General features: G+C 39.8%; 1 protein-coding gene across 1 annotated transcript; it reads right to left on the reverse strand.

Moving 5' to 3' along the window:
- Positions 1-1,364: 1,364 nt before the first annotated feature.
- On the reverse strand, positions 1,365-16,578 carry stk11 (serine/threonine kinase 11). The gene is made up of 10 exons (XM_007574503.1): positions 16,051-16,578; positions 10,617-10,700; positions 10,350-10,439; positions 9,417-9,549; positions 8,418-8,554; positions 8,210-8,337; positions 6,033-6,090; positions 5,186-5,382; positions 2,483-2,730; positions 1,365-1,805 (listed from the first exon to the last, which is right to left on the reverse strand). The coding sequence occupies exons 1-9, from the start codon at positions 16,332-16,334 to the stop codon at positions 2,522-2,524; spliced, it is 1,320 nt and encodes a 439-aa protein (XP_007574565.1). The 5' UTR covers positions 16,335-16,578; the 3' UTR covers positions 1,365-1,805; positions 2,483-2,521.
- Positions 16,579-16,584: the final 6 nt, after the last annotated feature.

Below are 16,584 nucleotides of genomic sequence, written 5' to 3' on the forward strand. Positions count from 1 at the left end.
CATTTTCCTTGAGTCAGCTTAATGTGTTTTACTACTTATTGCATCGCTAATAGTTGCAGTTATTCGACTGATACGACTTCAGCCAAGATATGCAATAAACCTCAACTAAATGTTTTTAGTTTGCAGTCTAAGCTGTTAGCAGCTGGTTAGATAAGAGAGGCACAAACCAGAGATTTTCTCCTGATTAGTTTTCTTACAAAAAAAGAAATATCCTTAACTGTCTGTAGAAACTTCAAATGTGTATTTGATGTTTCGCCAGTTTTCAAAAACAAAAAACAAAAAAACAAAAAAAAAAGTTTAGAGCAGGAGTTGGCAACCTTTTCGGTCCGTAAAGCCAAGAAGATATCCTTCAATTGTAAAAGTAAAACATTTGTATATTAGAATACAAAACAACATAAAACCTTTATTATAAATTGTTCAAGAGTCACTTGTGCAACCAGGCTACTTTAGCGCAAACTAAGCAGAAACTCCTGAGGAACAATGTACAGCTCACCTAAAAGACAAAAAACAAAACAAAACAGCATTTAAAAGATTTAAAAGCAGCATGTCGTATAAATTTTTGCATAGCTGCTAAAGCCAACCTCTCTTTGAGCCATTATGATGAAATCATTTTTTGATTAAAGCCAGAGAGCCTCTACAGAGGAGCTAAAAATGAAAAAGTGGCTCCAGAGACACAGGTTCCAGACCCCTGCTCAAAACATAGACCCTTTACAAAGCAGCGATAATATAATTCCTCCATTTGTGTCGAATACCTCCTGCAGCAAACGCTACTCCTGTTTTATTCTTTTCCAGAAAAACCCCTTTAAAAAATCAGCAGGACAGACATGAATGACTAAAAATGTATTGCCTGATTGGTGCATCGCTATTAATTAACCTATTTGTTTGGGTAATCTTCCTAATAGACATGCCTCTCGCAGGTTACCTACCATAGTTTTAGTTAGTGTAATAGTCAATTGTTTGGTTTTGAAAGCATATGGATTTTAAATCTGCGTATTCCTCGGTATCAGAATGTAAAAAAGAAATGCAGTAATAAAAGTTATTGATTGGCATTAAGTGAGATGCACTGTGTAAAATATATTCCCAGCTAGCAAAAAAAAATAAAATAAAATAAACCTTGAGCAAAACAGACTGTTTGGGACACATTCTTTATAAATAATAATAAAAAATAAAATCACTGGAAAAATAAAATTGAAACCTAAATTAAGATTTAAGTCGGGGCTTCAGTCTGTCAGCGTCTCCGCGAACCAATCGGCTTCCCTTTCATTCAGCTCTGTACTGCATGCAGTTTATGTTGGTGGTCTTGCTATAATGATTACTCACAAAGTAGATTTAAATACAGAATTATCCATAGCTTTGCTTTTTGGTTTTTTTTTTTTCCCCACTTTAATATTTTACACATCACAATGTGTATTAAAAACGGCCATCAGGGTTCAGTAAAAACAAAGGTAGTTGAAGAAACAGAAGTCGGGGGAGGTCGGGATGGGGTCGGGGGGTGTCTGAATTGTCCGGTGCAATACTTGGCCATCTGACGAGGATGACAGAACTGGGGGCAGGAGAGGGGCTGGGTGGGAGGGGGGGTGAACAACCAGAAAAAAGGAGGCAAAAATATTGGGAGAAAATAAACATCTTCACAGCAAGTGCCTCAGTCTCAGAGCAAACAGAACTTTTCATGCCGTCCTTCTCCTCCCCTCCTCTAGAGAGGCGATGCAGGCCGGCGGTCCGGGGAGGTGTGGGGACGTTAAGGTCAGCAGGCTTCACTCCCGGCCATCAGGACTCCAGACAATAAGGGACGAAGACAGATCGACCTGAAAGAGAGCGAGAAAGAAAGAGGGGCTCGGTTCAGAACGCGGCAGACGTCTGCACGACTGGATTTTTTTTTTTTTTTTACAAGGCGAAAACTAATTTGTGGCGTCAAAACGGAAAGAGTCAACCCACAGGGTGAGAAAGACACAAACATCCCACAACCCACTTTTTATCTCATTCGGGATGAGTCATCGCCTGAACAAATTAATACACAGCATCTCTTCTGCACTGCGCCCGTGACAAACGGCCTCGCTGTGCGAGAGCTTCGGAGGTGCAAGACGGAGAGAGCAGCTGTGGGTGGTGGCTGGAAAAAGAAGACAACCTGTTCGAAATTTGGCAAAACGCTTGAAGCGAAAACATGTCCTGGTTGATTTGAACAAGGAGCCCTGACAAGCAGTTGAAAAGATATTTGACAGCCCAGTCCAGAGGTGTTTTTGTGGCATAAAAAAAGAGAGAGAAAGAGCAACAGAGAGAGAAAGAGAGAGAGATCGCTCTTGTATTTGTCAGGGAAGCGGTGATGAGTCAGAGAGCTGGAAGCTGAATACCAACTCCGTCTCTCAATCCGTTTCCCTTCTACACTCTGAAACATGTTCCTCACTACAGTTTACTGGATCTGAAGCGTATTGGAGGTTTGTTTTTTTTTTTCTCCTTTTCTACAAACTCAGCAGTCATCACTTACCAACTGGGCTGCTGTCGTGGGAGAGGATCGGAGGGGCTGTCATTGCTGTTTGCAGGTGGAAAGCTTGCGGATTTTGCTGGCTGTGGAGACTCCTTTACGCGAGGGGTTGGACGAGGAGGAGGACCTGCGCTCGGCTTTGGTCTTGCTGTTTAGAGACCCGGCTTCTGTCCCGTTCACACAAACTGGCTTGGCGACAGCTGGGCTGTGGTCTGCGTTCCCCTGATCCTGGTGTTCCTCAGCCACTTGCCCTGCAGGCAACGCAAAGCCTTAAAACAATGGCAACCAAATCCCCAACACAGCTGACGTTCCTTGAAAAATAAAAAGCACCAAACGGATAGTTTTGTTTCCCCAGATCAGGTGCTGCTAAAAGGGAACCGTCTAAAGCTGCGTGTCCTTTACAAATGTGTGCAGAACATTGTCAATATTCCCCACTAATGTTGCAAAAACTGCACAAATTCGCCATTGTGGTGTTTCCATTAAATAAGAAATGCAGTTAAAATCACATGTGAATCAGTTTGTGCAAGCAATAAGTCATTAAAAAACATGCCACACTGTCATCCTTCTACCACTTCCTGTTGTCTCCTTTGTCTTTCCCCCCCAGTAGTAACATCCAGTAGTTAAGCACATGATTAGTGTAAAATGGAAAAAGTTTTCACTGGAGTTTTGCAAAATACACTAAGATTTCGACATCTAATCGTAGCACAAAAACTTAACGAAACTCATTTTTTCCCTGAAATTGGTGAGATTCCTTTCAGCAAATTTATTTTCATAATTCGAATTTGCTCAATTTTAAGACCAATTGGAAACACATAATATCTTTACAACCAATGAATTTTCATCGGTTGTGCAGCTGAGCCTCCATGACCAACTAATCTGGATTTACACTGAAAGAAGATGTCAAGAGAGTTTTCTATTGACAGTAAGAGTCAATTTATTATAACCTCTAACAATTACTTCAACAGGAATCTCAAAGTCCAGTCCTCAAGGGTCGATGTGTCGCATCTTTTAGACACACCCCTAATCCTACACGCCTGATTCAGACGGCTGAACTACCTCATCACCAAACATTCAACCTATACAGAGTCAAAGTGTTGAGCTTAATGCTTGATAATCACATGTGTTGAAGCAGAAACGCATAGAAAGCATCTGAAGATTGGAGTTTATGATCTTTATACAAAAGTACCAGACAATCTGAATCTCACAGACTTACAGTAAAAGAAAGAAAGAAAGAAAAAAAAAGGTCAGATACCCAAACGATTAAAAAAAAAAAAAAAAAACACCAACAGGAAATCCATCAGGTAAAAACCGGTTCCAACCTTAATGTCACTTTTTGTTTTTTCATGCAGATGTCTCAGTCTGCATGCGTGGCAGCTGGGCCTCTGAGAAAAACCCCCACGCACCAAAACTGCAACACTCAGGTAAAAATTACGGCAGAATACGGGTCGGAAATCACCTATGAAACCTTTTTTATTTATTATTTTTCCCCTCCCTGGAGGTGCTTTAGTTTCTGCTACAGCAAAAAGTCCTTCGCCTTATTATCATTATTCGAGCTCCAGTTTCATTCAAATGCAGCTTCCTATGAGGGACAATGCCCAGCGTGTGTGGGAGTAAACCTTGGGAAACCATTCATAGTCCCAAACCGAAACCCTTTCAACTGGACTATTTATAGTTGGCTTCATTCACATTCTGCAGCTCTGCTGGGCTTTTTATGTGGGGCACCACTTCTAGATACCCAACACTGACTGCTGCATTTATATTACAGGCTGTTACCTAGCAACAGATGGAGGATCTCAAGTCTAGAGGGGAGGCATGATGAAAACAGAGTCAGGAAACGAGTTAAAGCATTCGGTTAATGTTTCTTCTCCCAAACATCTGTCAACTGTGGCTACAGTTTGTAAACACGGCTAATTAATAGAAACCTTTCCTGCACGTTAAGGAAATTAAAAACAGATTACACAAATGCAGCTTGGCTAATGCCCACACACTCGCTTGATTTGGCGATGGACCTTATTCACAGCAGGCCGTCTCAATTCATTTTTAGAAACACTTGGCGGCTACATGCACCCGGCGTTTTAAAACGGATGTAATCCATAACCAGTCAGGTGACATTGGAGATCTTTAAAAATAAAGACACATCCTACCCAAATCGCTGGGCTATGTAAATAAAAAATAAAGCCTCAAAGACATAAAACGGGAAAGGAGAGAGATTTGTTACAAGTTTTCTTAACAAAAATGTCAAGTAGTTTGGTTCTGGTGGAAAGAGAAAGCGAATTATGAGTGTTTCGAAGGAGAAATAAATATTAAGAAACAACCACTGACTTCACTGCACTCTTATAGGACGAGTTGAAGGAATCTAGAGGAATCTATGGTTTATGTCTCAGAAATCCAGCTTTAGACAAAAGGGTTTAAATCTAAACTCTGCTACATGCTACTAGACGATGAACTAATTAACTCGCTGCTAAAAACAACTAGAAACCATCCAACATTAATTATGGTGAAACCTCAATTAAGGCAATCTAAACAGCAAAATTAAGATGAGAGAGCTTGGATTTGATCTGTTTTTGAGGAGCCAACTAGTATTCATCAACCCGGTGCCATTAACTGCATTAAAATCTTTCGCTTTGTTTTGCTAGTTTGTCTAATTTAGACTTTCACCGACAGCTCAGAGGTAACAGAGACTCTGACTCAGGCCTGCGGCCTCACCTGGCACTGTGAAGTCCTGAGTGTAGATGATCTCGTCCTCTCCGTCGTAGAGCTCGTCGTCGTCGTCGTCCTCCGTGTAGCCGTGCAGATCCTCTAGGTAGGGAACCACCGTCATGCTGCGCCACTGGTCCCTGCTCTCCGCGCTGGCAGGGATGGGCACCGGGCGCTCCGATGGAGGATGTTTCTTTCGCACCCAGCTGACGAGAGATTGACGGGGACGAAGGTGTGATCAAGAACACAGGAACCGCTGGTTCACAGCATTTCAGACCTTCGGGTTTGGTTTCATAGAAACGACTCCCTCTTAAGCTCGGACGAACAACAACAGCATGAAAAACGTAGAAAGTCATTATTAAAAACCGTCAGAGAAAACGGGGCTGACGCTCAGACTGCAAGGTCCCCGGTTAAAAACGAAACAATTACAAAAATGTTAAAGGTATGGTTCAAAATTTGGTTTTCAATACATCCAACACGAAAATATTAACAGCTCTTATGTTAGGCAATTGGTGCAACAGCTACAACTAAGCAAGACATGGCAACAAACCCAGAAGTGTGTTAAGAATAAAGATAAAGTATTTCAAAAGTTCAATAAGGTTCCAGATCTAAAACAAAATGATATGTTTGCAAATATAAAGAATTGGATTGACTTTTACCACAATGCTCTAATGTATGTTTAATATGTTTTAGTTCTTTTGTTATTAATCTAATGTCTTCACTTTAGTATTATTTTTTCAACATGTTGTGGTACATAAAGTCTTTCTCTGGGTGTACTTTCTTTTACTGCAGCAGGTACTTTCATGCCAAACATATTTCTCTGTTCAAAAGGAAGAAAAACAAAACACACACTTACTTGTGTTGCCTTATATTCTGTATGGAAAACCTCTTTGCAGGATCATACTCAAGCATTCCTGGAAAACACATTAAACGGTGGATTAAATCACTTTACCAAGCAATTCTTCACTTCTCTCTTCTCACTGAATTTTGATAAGCTGGTTGGAAACCAGAAATGTGGGAGGGGAAAGATACTGAAATACTCCGAAGTTCTTTAATTTTTCATGCATTAATTAACATTCTTTCAAAAGACAAATATTTTAATGCACTGTATAATTTTAGTCATCGTAAGGACGCATTAACACCCTTCAAGTGCGTTTTTGTGCCTTAATTGTTGTAAAGCTGAGTTTCAGGGTGATAATGCAGAAGTGATGGGGCGCCTTTTTTATTTTATTTTTTTTACTAATAATGCAGCCACTAAGCAGAAAAGGGCAGAATGCAAAGAGCTGATAGTAGTGCTGAAGGACACCTTTTGTGGTGATGGGCTTATTTTAGACCATGTAATTATGGACCGACTATCTCTCAGGTGCTGCGTCAAAGACAGACGTCACACTCACAAAATGGGGGCCAAGTCTGTTTTCAAACAGCACAGATTGCCTTTTTTTTTTTTTTTTTCTTCCTCCATTGTTACGAATCCAACGCTCGATGCGAACGCGGTTGTTCAAACGGAGCGCAGGTGGATTTCAGTCTGAAGAATTTGCACACGAGGCTGGATTTCCTCCTGAAGCATTTAGCTTCTACTAAAGGGTTTTACCGTAGCTGCTGCAAACGTAATCTTCCCAACATTCTTCTTGACTTATAAACATGCACAACAAGGAATTTCATCTGCAGAAAATAAACAGAGATTCTCGAGTTGTTTCTAGTTTTAAAGGAGGGGAAAGAAATGTTGCAGCGTTCATCTGGGTAAAAAGCAAAGCCCCGACTATAGAGTGTTTATTATTCTGCTGCTGGCTTCAGATCAATGGAAACCACGTCAGCAGCTGAAGGGATTTCTACTGTTAGGAGGAAGCCAAGCATGTACAGCAGACACTCTTACTGTCAAGGTCACAGCGCCACCTACTGGGTGTATACAGGAAAGACCAGTATTGAACAAAAGAGGAGCACTTGGATTTTTTTTTTTTTTTTAAATCTAGAAACAACAAAATGATGAAAAATCTTTTTGATAATTGCTAAATTTAGAACAACCAACCCTCCTTATAAGGCAGCTCTGAAATTGCATGCAGGGGAATGATCTGTAAAAGTATTCACATCTCTTGAACTTTTTTACATTTTTGTGACAAACTATGACTTGGAGCCTTCAGAAGTTATCTGCTTAGCGAAACAGACAAAGTGCAGTGAAAATCAACCATCATTTTCTATCTACTTCACAACAGCATGGTTCTTTGAGTTAGTCCATTACAGGGATGTGTAACTTTTAAAAAAAATCAAAAAGCCATTTTTGTCCCTGGTTTCAGTAAAATAAAAATCATTTAGAGCCGCTAATGTCTCATCGTCTTTAGGGAAAAGACGATTTGTAATTTTTCATCGTAATCTGATGAGTATTAAATTTATTTGTTCAGAATCACCATTTTATTTCTATTTTTAGGTTTAGAAAGAGGAAAAAAAAACATGGATACATCACAAAATTATATAATTTTTTTTTTTTTTTAAAAGCACTAAATTTCCAATCTAGTTATAGAAAAATAGAGTTAAAAGCATTACTGGTAATTATTAGTTGCATTCTGTTGTGAAAATGCAATAAAAAAGAAAAAAACTGCTTCGGTCGGCCCTAGATTATTACACCTTTATTTCTAAAGTTTTGTTCACCATTTGTTATTTTTAGCCAAAGATTATGAAGAGGCACAGTGGACGGTCCAGCCTGGAGACTCCTGAACTGCAGCAGAAAAAGCTACGCTGAAGTTTGTGAAACATGGAAAAATTGAAGCGGTATGAATACTTTAGAAGTTGTGCAAATTTTCAAGATGACAAAAGAGGGTATTTTTACTTTCCCTAAAATTATGAATTATTAGATTGTAATACCTCCTTTTTTTAACTAAGGTTACAGAGTAAAAACAGAAAAAAGTGAAAAGGTTCTGAAACCCCTATGGGATGTTGTTGCTGCATCATCATATATATGTAACTACCGCCTGACTTGTGTATTTGTTGCTTTTTTTTGATGATCCTGTTTGTTCTGGTTCGGTTCAGAGCCGTGCTCACCTCGCAGCAGGTCCGACAGGAGGGGCCCACACTCCTCAGGAACAGTGTAGTCTCCTTTGCCGATGTTTTCAAATAGCTTATAGATGTTGTCTCCCTCAAACGGATAAAGACCTGTTGTAATGTTATATCTGAGCACAAAGAAGCACAAGTCAGGAGTCAGAGTTTGGAGACTGGGAGTGACATAAGCATCTTGGTAGGAGTGACTCACAGTGTTACTCCAGCAGACCAAATGTCCACTTTAAACCCTGAAAAGGTGTCCAGTCCGTTGGCGATCTCTGGGGGCTGGAAGGCCGGCGAGCCCTGACTCGTACGACACGTGTCATCTTCTGCAAACGGGTGAAGGGCCTGAAAACGATGGGAGAGGAGATGCAACTGTGCTGAACTTTTGTTTGCGTATTTCTTCATCTGAAAGAGTAATTAAGTCATATTGTAGTTTACTGTGACCATTTATAAAGACAAATTATACAGGTGAGAAACTACAGCTGGAATTTTATCAACGAGAGAAATCTTTGAGCTTTTGTGTCTAGTTTATTATTTTTTTATATATAAAGCATTTTGTTAATGCATAAAAACACAGACACAAACTGCAGTGCATCGCTGGGGATTTTATATGACAGAACAACAAAGCAGAGCACAGTCATGACAGGAAGAACAATTTTACTCTCAACACCTGCAAATAAAATCCAGGGCAACATATCATCTATAGAGGTCGCTATGTGAGCCTACAGTCTGAAATGTGACCAAAGGATAAACAAAGCTGTTCTGTGATTTGAAAACATTTGAGCGTTTTACAGAGCACTGATCATAGTTGAAGATAAAATGCAGCCAAGTACATCCTGGGAGGAAACCTGCAAGAGGCTGCAGGGAAGAGGTTCATCTTCCGACAGGATGACGCCGATCCATCAGCCAGAGCTGAAACTGAATGGCTTGAATCAACGGATATCTATGACCACTTAAAGACTCTCCATGCTCTCCATTCAATCCTGAACTTGGCAAAAGGTGAAAAAGTTGATACTTTATATCAACATAAGGTTAATATATAGCATTAATGCTTTTGCAGGGAACTGTAAACTAGAGCACTGACCATATGATAACTCTTAGTAACTGAATAATCGGTGCTTTTACAGAGATGATTAAAACCTCCAGCTAACTTCAAATGACAGACGGCTGAAGTGATGAAAACGAATCGTGACAGACTTCAGCTTACCTCTGCTACTCCAAGGTCGGAGATTTTCAGAGACCCGTCTGTGGTCAGCAGCAGATTTCCTGGTTTAATGTCTTTATGAACTATTCCCTGGCTGTGCAAATATTCAAGGCCATTTATGAGTTGGCAAAAGTACCTGCAGAGAAGCAGCAATAAAAAAAAAATAAAATGAAATCACAGGGATTTTATACATGTGCTTCGAAGGGAAGCAGAAATACAACAGCTTTTCAGAGAAAAGCCACATTTTATTAGGGCTGAAACAATTAATCAGATCCATAATGATGAATTAAATGATCTAATTGTTTACTAATTCAGTAATTGATTAAACGCTAGACTCAAAAAAAAAACTTGCCGAAAGAACAGAGAGCAGAAATTAAGTCAAAACTGAACATCATTTTGGTAAAAAAAAAAAAAAAAATTATAATATATATATATTTGCATCTTGTAATGCATTTATAATATTCTGTGAAAAGCGGTTAAATTAAAAATGCCCCAAAAGTGCAAAATTTATAACCAATTAATTGATTAATTGTGAAAATAAGAGATAGATTAATCGATACTAAAACAATCAGTTGCAGCCCTCCAATTTATAGAGAGCATTGTCAAAATATGAAACCAGCATAGTAGCTTTATTTATTTATGTTTTAATGGCAAAGCACATAAACAATTACCAATTCAAACAAACAGCGGAGTGATTAGAAAGACCTTCATCAATCACTGGAAGCATTCTGGAGGCGACGAAGCATTCGGTCTCTGCTTGGTTATTTTAACATTATTGACCCTGCAGACGCCGATCTAAACTTAGGCCTGGAGAAGCAGCAGCAGCAGGGATCAGACTAAAAATAGCTGAGAGGCTCAGAGAAAAAGTGACTTGAGGAAGAAGAAGAAGAGGAGGAGGAGGAAAGGGCAGAGGGGAGGAAAAAATGAGAGGCTTACCCGTGAGCTTGAAATACTGGAAACCTTTTCTCTGGGACGCTGTCCAGCATTTCTTGCATTCCACAAACACAATACTCCATCACCATATACGTGAGGTAGGGAGTTGAGGACACAAACTGATAATTTGATTTAAAAGAGAGTCAATAATTAGGGTTTAAAACAAGCAAAAAAATAAATAAATAAATAAATAAATAGGGATAAGAAAATGAGTAAGTTCATAGCAACAAACGTTGATAAAATCTCATTGAATTCGAGGCGAAAGGATATATTTTCTGCTTCTCTTCATTGTAGAGTACGTCGACTAACTGGATCACATTCTTATGTTGAAGTCTTCTTAGCAGCTGAATTTCCCTATGAATGAAAACAAGAAAAAACAGACATTGAGAAAATAAAATAAAGCAGAGCTTTGCTGCATGATCTAATGGTGGCACATTTCTGCTCGAATGCAGGCGAAATGCCAGATATACATCAGCACTCCGGTTGAAAAGTGCCGCTATAGCGAACATGATCTCAACCTATTTTAATAAATGCTGCCAGGAGATGTGAGAATATTTTTCCACTGCAATCCAAACATGGATCTTTCTTGTAGTTGAAGCTTGCTATGCCGTCAACTCACACGTTCATGTGTTGCAGCTGATTTTTATCAGCACAGCTTGTAAAATATGGGTACAAATTCAATACTTGAGGAGATGCAGCAATGGAAATCTCTTGGGATTTAACACTTAAAATATTAGATCTTAATTGGAAACGGCACAAAATAGAAATTATAGACTCAAAAAAGACAAATGCCTCCACATCCAAATATGTTAGATACACGTTTTGTGACGGATTCTTCTGATTTGGTTGTACATCAAAATTTTATTCATAACTAGCGGTATTTATATTATATTAAGAAATATTACGGTTTTCCTTATTCCACCATTAGCAGTGACACAAGCAAAGTTTTAAAGTGACATTTCAGGTTTTTTGAAAGCTGAGAAGCTGCTAGCTTCATTCATGCGTATCGATGCAAAATATACCACAAAAATCTAAACCCCGGGTGTTTCGTTTATTAATCCATTTTTACCAAACTTTATTTTGAGCTGCTGATGGTGCAGAAGTCCAATGAAAAGCCAATACAAGCATGTGAAGCAACTCGAGTCTAAACTGGTTTAACAATCAAGGACAGTGGGTTAATGACGATCAGTGTGCGACATCATAGGTATCGACGCACGTCTGATGAACACTAGGCTGAGAATACCAACTCTAAGGTGAGATAAGTTTTTCTCAAAGCTGAAAATGATGCTAAAGAAGTTCAGATCCTGGCCACGCTCACACTGGTGTTTTGTGAAATGGAGATTTTCAGCTGCCGTTCATTTTTTTTTTCTTGTTTAAAAGGAAAAAAAGATGGGGTGGATTACATTTAGTCCAATATTGGTGCAGAACCAAATAACCGAAGTCATGCTTTGATTGCAGTACGTCTACCTGCGCAGCATTAGTGACGTTTGGAAAATGTGTTGGATTGTTACAGAGGCAGCAAGTTGAGAGAGCAGCAGCAACAAACAGGACGCCTAGCTTTGGTCGACTCGTCTTTTCTACCATTAAACAAGTCAGATTTGTAAATGTTGGCAGGCAGCTGGAGAGTTTTACACGGAGAATCTTCTTTTTCCAGGAAAACATGTAAACAACAACATAATGGCTGAAAATTGTGATTAATGACTAACCCATATTCTTTGGACTCCCTCTCCTTTCTTTTTATTCATCACAGTGACTCTCCTCAAACAGACACACACCCCGTATGTAAACTTTAGTATCTCTGCCACTAAAAATAAACACCGAGTATGAGCATAAAGGGCAGTGACAATCTACCCAACAGGCCAAAAATACATTAGGATGCAGAATTTGCAAGCAAGACACTTCAGATCTTATATATAGGACAAAACACTAACAACATATTAAACAGCCCTAAAAGTAGAAAAACACATAAAATACAACTACTAAAGTGGTTCCATCTTTGAGTAGAAGTTGTTATTTTTTAATCTGCTACTTTACTGATCTGTCTGACACAACTTCACTCTGTTTCATACATAAACAGGTGATAAAGGTTTTCTCTGCTCGTCATTTTAAGTGTTTCACAGCAGAAAGAGTCGTTAAGATAAAATCACAGCAGCTTTTACACCATAGAAAAACCCAGAGTTGACAGCAGGAGCTTTTAAGTCCTGAAGTCAGTAGTGCCTTCGACCTCTCCGGTTTCTGTAACTTCATAAACTGTGGCTTTGATTCAACTCAATCTTAATCTTTGACAATGGATATTGTGAGCCTTTGTTTCACACAAACACACCAGCAGTTGTTGCTGCATCACTGCAGCAGCTGAAGTAGTTTCTTCGCGCACAGTCAAAAGAAAAACTAACCGGTAATCATCTACCCCGATTCAAAAGATGTAAAGTGTCTTTCCTCTCCAGCTGAACAAGCTCATACGACATCCCACATTGCACCGCTTGTGCGTTTGTCGCCGCATCCCCACAGATACTCATTTCCATCAGAGTAACATAACAGAATCTGTGCTGACACCAGAGGACTGCAGTCCATCTGCAGCTCAAATTTGCACCGAAGGACCTTGTGCACCACCGGCCCGCGGGCTGCGGCGCTGACAGGACTGCAACACTCAGCGATACCGAGGCAGCTGCGGCGCAGCACAAACAGATTATCCGAACCTCTATCTACGCTGCGCTGCGCTTCCAGAGGTGTGTTTGTGTTCATTCTGCGTTCCCGTCATTCCAGAAAGGCATTCACAGACTGTTGCCATAGAAACAGAAGTGGCATTGCTCAATCAATAGCAGCGTGAGCACGCCCATCCCAACAGCAACACCCAAGAAAGAGGAACCATTTCATTAGTGAGACCACTGTGAAGCCGCTGAATGCAGAGGTCATTTCTATGCAATCTGCAAACCTAAAGGCAAACACAAACGTTGTCACCTAAAGCCGAACATAAATAATAATTAAAATAACACATGAACCACTTGGGAAGTTAATACTGCATTTGACACGTCTGCCTACAAAACACCTTTCACATGAATAAAGTTATAAAAGGAGATAATAAAATATGTGACTAGTTTTCAAAGAAAGCAGCAGGATGCATTCATGGAAAAGATGATTAATGAGAAACTGTTACTGTTGCTATAATCAGGGAAAGCGAGGGATGTTGCAAGTCATGTTACTGGCAAACTGTTAAGGTTTCTAAGTAAGCCTAACTTTTAAATATTTAGGTCAATATTTACTGTATCATGTAACAGCATGAGTCAAATACCGGCATCAAGGTACAAAAAGTTATTCTTTCCGCAGCTCTGCATTTTCAATGACAGTGTTCAGATGAGACGCCAAAGAAAGCGTCAGAGAGCCAAGAGTTTTCTATCCAACAAATTTCTGCAGACTGAGAGCTGGCTGACCTTTGACTGTCTGGGATATGGAGAAAAAGATTTGCTCAACAAACAAACTGAAATCAATTTCCAAAACTTGTTTTTAGTCAGTGTTACCATGGTGATGTAGCAAAACTATGTTTAAAAAAAAGACACCTTCAAAGTAACTAAACTCTTCCAACTGAGCCGTTCGTCTCAGTTTATAGAACAGCTGTCCAATCGACGATCAACCCAGGCTGCATACCGATCAATAACTGCTGTAGCTTTCTTCTCCTTGCTCTCCTTCGCGTTTCTTTCCATCCGGTATTTTATGTTTACATTATCACGACACGCATTGTTGACATAAACATCAACAGAAAAAAAAACCAAACTGGGAAGGTGCCCCGTCCACTATGGGTTGGAGACAAACCACTGCAATTTGCTGCGAACCCTTTTGCCTCGAGTGCGTTCTGCCCAGAAGCAACCAGTGAGTATTTTGTGCCGTGACGCCACATTCCGACAGCAATGCTTGAAGTGTGAACTGAAGTGTGCGGCAAGGCGACAGCTGACGTGTTTGAATGATTCTTTGCTTTTCCATTCTGTGAAGACGTGAGCAATCCATCTCAAGTGAAACGCCGCTAATTAACGCAGATGAAACTAAATATACGGCATGGCGCAGTTTGGTGGGACACGCTGCACTGGACTCTAGTCCCAGTAGTTTTGGAAAGACAAAGCCGCTGCCTAGATGGATCTGTCATTAACCAACAGCGACAAATTGTAGTTTGACTACAAGCTGTCGGTATAAAAATGGTAAACTTCAACCAAAGTCAGTCAGGGAGTCGGACAAAACCAGAAACATCCATTCGCAGTGAAAACAGCCTGATCTCTGTTTTAAATGTGGCCTAAAAACATTCGGCGCTTCCTAGGCTCAGAGTGAACTCATTCTGACAGTTTTCTAAGGATAAGTCTAATATTAGTACAGCCCCACAGTGAAAGGCTGAAGTAATATTTAATAAGACTGATGTGATTAAAACCCCGGCTGCTCGTTAGAAAACGGGTGAGGCAGAAAGCATTTGGGTAGATGTGCAGGATGACCACACAGGAGCAACGGTACGACCGGAAAAGAGACTAAATAAACAAAAACTAATATCGGACAGTTGCTACGAAATTCATGGTTAAGATTTTATACAAAACATTTTCTGTCATCTTCTCTTAACCCTTGTTCACACCATTTAAAGAGACGATGCATAGAATACAAAACAAGAACTCAGTGTTAAAACAATATTTGGCAATAACCTCATTAACTTCAGTTTCCTTTAACCAACCCATTAGGACTTCATCCAATAGATTAGAGTCTGAAACTACATTAAGAGAATGTGCAATAAATAAGAAAAACAGACTTCTTGTTTGTAATCTATAACGCTACACATTCACGTCACAGATATAGTAAAAAGTGATGAATTTCAGTGATTCTTTTATGAGGTGAGATACCAAACTTTCCATCAGAAAATGTTCAGGCCATAAAAAAAAAAAAAAAAGAATCAATAAACGGCGTGCTAATTGGAATTTTAATTGTTGTTTAAAACGTGGTGAATAAATGATGAGACAAGCGCGACAAGACAATACGAGAAACGTGAGCGCGCCTTCACAGGTCATATGAAACCTGTGAAGCACAGCGCCTTGCGAAAGCAGAATATCCCCTTAAACATCTTGTTACGACTGAAGACTTCATTGCGTTTTGTTACGTTTATACACAATAGACCAACAGAGCTGCAGAGAACCACGGCTGAAGGATAAGCATGTGCTGGGATGACGACTACAAGTTGCACACCTAGTAAAGTTATGAAAGCGTGACGACAGGAAACTCACTGTTAAAAGAAAGCTTAAAAGCTCCTGCTTGTATTTTGACAATTTGGAAATCTGAGATCCTCTCAGTCCAAGCTAACAGAGTTTGAGCTGCTTTGAATAATGGCAGCAAATTCAGTACAAAGCTGGAAGAGATGTGTGCCAAGACTCCCAGCTGAAAATCTCACCAAAAAGTAATAAAAGACATCGACTTGGAGGGGTTGGATACAAATTCATACCCAAATTTTTACATTTTCATATAAAAAATGTTTGAAAATAATATTTTCCTGAAGAAAATATGGGTCAATTTGCATCGTTCACAGACTCCTTCGGAAGACTGAAATGTGAAAATCTTTAATAGCCACGAAAACTTTTGCAAGACACTGCATAAACTGATATCACTAAATCATCACTGAGGAATCTTTCCTCCAAATAAAGCTTCCAGAGAAAAAGCAAAAAAAATGAAAACAAGCAGAACTTACTTTTTAACATTGGCTTCTCCATTGGGAATCCGTCTAAGCTTCTTCTTCTTCAGTATCTTGACGGCCCTGCGGCAAAGTGTCTCTGAGTCCAGCATTTCTTTTACTTTGCCATAAGAGCCTTCCCCCAGCAGGTCCCCCATCAGGTACTTCCCTATCAGCTTGGCCCTCTTCCTGCGCGGCTGATAGATCACCTCGGTAGAGTCAATGCGGTGGATGAACGTGTCCATCTCCATGAGTTCATTTTCGTTGAGATACTCGAGACGAGGCAGGTCGTCGTCACTCATGATGACGAGATTTACAACAGCTTAATCCTCGGGTGCACGACGAAAGGTTTGCAAACGCACTGCTGCTGAAGCGTAATCTGCCGCTAACCCTTTAAAACTAGACTAAGCAGATCCATGAGTGGAGATGAAACGAACGAAAACCAGGTAAAAAAAAAAAAAAAAACTGTGAAAACAGGTGAAGGTGAAATGGAGCCTGAGGGCTGAGGAAACAGCTGGGTGAACAACCTGAAACCTGTAAACATTAGGATCT

Source organism: Poecilia formosa, unplaced genomic scaffold, assembly GCF_000485575.1.
Source record: "Poecilia formosa unplaced genomic scaffold, Poecilia_formosa-5.1.2 Scaffold354, whole genome shotgun sequence".
NCBI classification, from domain to species: Eukaryota; Metazoa; Chordata; class Actinopteri; order Cyprinodontiformes; family Poeciliidae; genus Poecilia; species Poecilia formosa.